Source organism: Mandrillus leucophaeus, unplaced genomic scaffold (assembly GCF_000951045.1).
Source record: "Mandrillus leucophaeus isolate KB7577 unplaced genomic scaffold, Mleu.le_1.0 Scaffold672, whole genome shotgun sequence".
Classification (NCBI taxonomy): Eukaryota; Metazoa; Chordata; class Mammalia; order Primates; family Cercopithecidae; genus Mandrillus; species Mandrillus leucophaeus.
The window spans coordinates 698823-700653 of NW_012107275.1; the positions used below are offsets into that span (position 1 = coordinate 698823).

At 64.1% G+C, this 1831-nt stretch overlaps 2 protein-coding genes across 2 annotated transcripts in view; one reads left to right on the top strand and one right to left on the bottom strand.

The window, feature by feature from the left end:
• The window catches only part of MRPL20 (mitochondrial ribosomal protein L20), a 33007-nt gene extending 32473 nt beyond the window's left edge, over positions 1-534 (bottom strand). The window contains exon 1 of the mRNA XM_012002004.1: positions 457-534. Coding sequence (XP_011857394.1) covers positions 457-534 — 78 coding nt within the window. The remainder of the gene's footprint in view (positions 1-456) is intronic.
• Positions 535-879: 345 nt separating this feature from the next.
• On the top strand, positions 880-1569 carry VWA1 (von Willebrand factor A domain containing 1). The gene is made up of 2 exons (XM_012002005.1): positions 880-1438; positions 1532-1569. Exons 1-2 carry the CDS (start codon positions 913-915, stop codon positions 1567-1569), a joined length of 564 nt encoding a protein of 187 aa, XP_011857395.1. The 5' UTR covers positions 880-912.
• The last annotated feature ends 262 nt before the right edge of the window (positions 1570-1831 follow it).

Below are 1831 nucleotides of genomic sequence, written 5' to 3' on the forward strand. Positions count from 1 at the left end.
GGCCTGGACAGGAAGAGGGAGATGTCTGTCGAGGGGGCACCTCGCCTCAGTGGGGCACCTCGCCTCAGTTTCCCTACCCTTGCAAAGGCCCTCAGTGGAGGGATGGTAGGGAAATTGGAGTCGCCCCACCGCACTGGAGAAAACCGCAAGGCCAGGACTAGAATTGAGGCACGCTGCTGGTCCCTGGCTTGGTGCGGAGGGGTGGTGTGGGGGGCATCAGCCTCCACCCCGGGGGTGCCGGGAGGAAGGGGGAAGCCTGCGAGGGGTTGATCGGGCTTTCAGGCAGCTTGGGGGTGTGTGTCTTGTGGGGGTCCAGGTGGGCTGGTGGATGGAGGCCAGGGGAGGGGACACCATCTGGTAAGTGGGGTCTGGGCTCCAGCCAGGCCATCCGGCGGGGTCATTGCTCTGCCTGCTACACCTTCCCCTGCTGCTGTGTGCGTGCCCACGGTGCCTCACCTGGAGCCTGAGCTGCGTGGCTGAACTCCAGCCTCGGGCTGCTCCTCTGAAAGCCATGCCTGGAGGGAGCAGCGCCATGGCTCAGGCCTGTCCTGAGGGCCTAGGCCAGGACTCGGCTCCACCTGCTTGCAGGGTCGGTGAGGAATGGGAAGGTGTGGGGGCTTGGAGCGGGGAGTCGTCCTCTCACAGACGGGATAACACCAGCGCAGAGAGAGCTGTAGGTCCTCTGGCCAGTGTGCAGAGTGAAAGCCCCAAAAGTACAGGCCTCTTGCTTGGCTTAGAGTTCCTCTTTCCCCCAACCTAGGACCTTCGGAGGAGGGCAAGCACCCACCTAAGGAAAGCTGAGGCCCTGGGGGACCCTGCCTTGCTGTGGGGCTGTCTGGGGGGCCCACACCTGAGGCTGAGCATCCCTCCTTTCCCCCAGGTCCACCAGCATCGGCCCCCCGAGGGGACCTGATGTTCCTGCTGGACAGCTCGGCCAGCGTGTCTCACTACGAGTTCTCCCGGGTTCGGGAGTTTGTGGGGCAGCTGGTGGCTCCACTGCCCCTGGGCACTGGGGCCCTGCGTGCCAGCCTGGTGCACGTGGGCACTCGGCCGTACACTGAGTTCCCCTTCGGCCAACACAGCTCAGGCGAGGCTGCTCAGGATGCTGTTCGCGCTTCGGTCCAGCGCATGGGTGACACTCACACTGGCCTGGCGCTGGCATATGCCAAGGAACAGCTCTTTGCTGAAGCAGCAGGTGCCCGGCCAGGAGTGCCCAAGGTGCTGGTGTGGGTGACAGATGGCGGCTCCAGCGACCCTGTGGGACCCCCCATGCAGGAGCTAAAAGACTTGGGCGTCACCGTGTTCATCGTCAGCACCGGCCGAGGCAACTTTCTGGAGCTGTCAGCTGCTGCCTCAGCCCCTGCCAAGAAGCACCTGCACTTTGTGGACGTGGATGACCTGCACATCATCGTCCAAGAGCTGAGGGGCTCCATCCTCGGTAGGTGGGAGGAGGCAGGGCCCAGGGATCCCTAGCTGGGAGCTGCAGGAGGAGAGGCTGGGTTGAGACTTTGGGAATATCTCATGTCCCCAGAGCAGCGGCCAGGGCCTCCGGGGCTGTGGTACCCCTAGGGCGCAGGGCTGAGTGATGCAGCTTCTCTGTGCACGCTCTCCACTGGGTGACCCATGCGCCCTGCTGAGATGGGGGCTTGAGTAGCCACCTCCAAGTGTAGCTCCCTGCTGACAGGTCCAGCCCAGACCTCGAGGCCCCATGGAGTGCAGAGCCCAGGTGTAGGCCCAGGAAGAAGCTCGCTAGTCTGGGGACTCTGCAGATGGGCAGCATGTGCTCCTGGGCATGCCCACCATACCTGGAGAGGGGAGAGCCAGAAAGGTC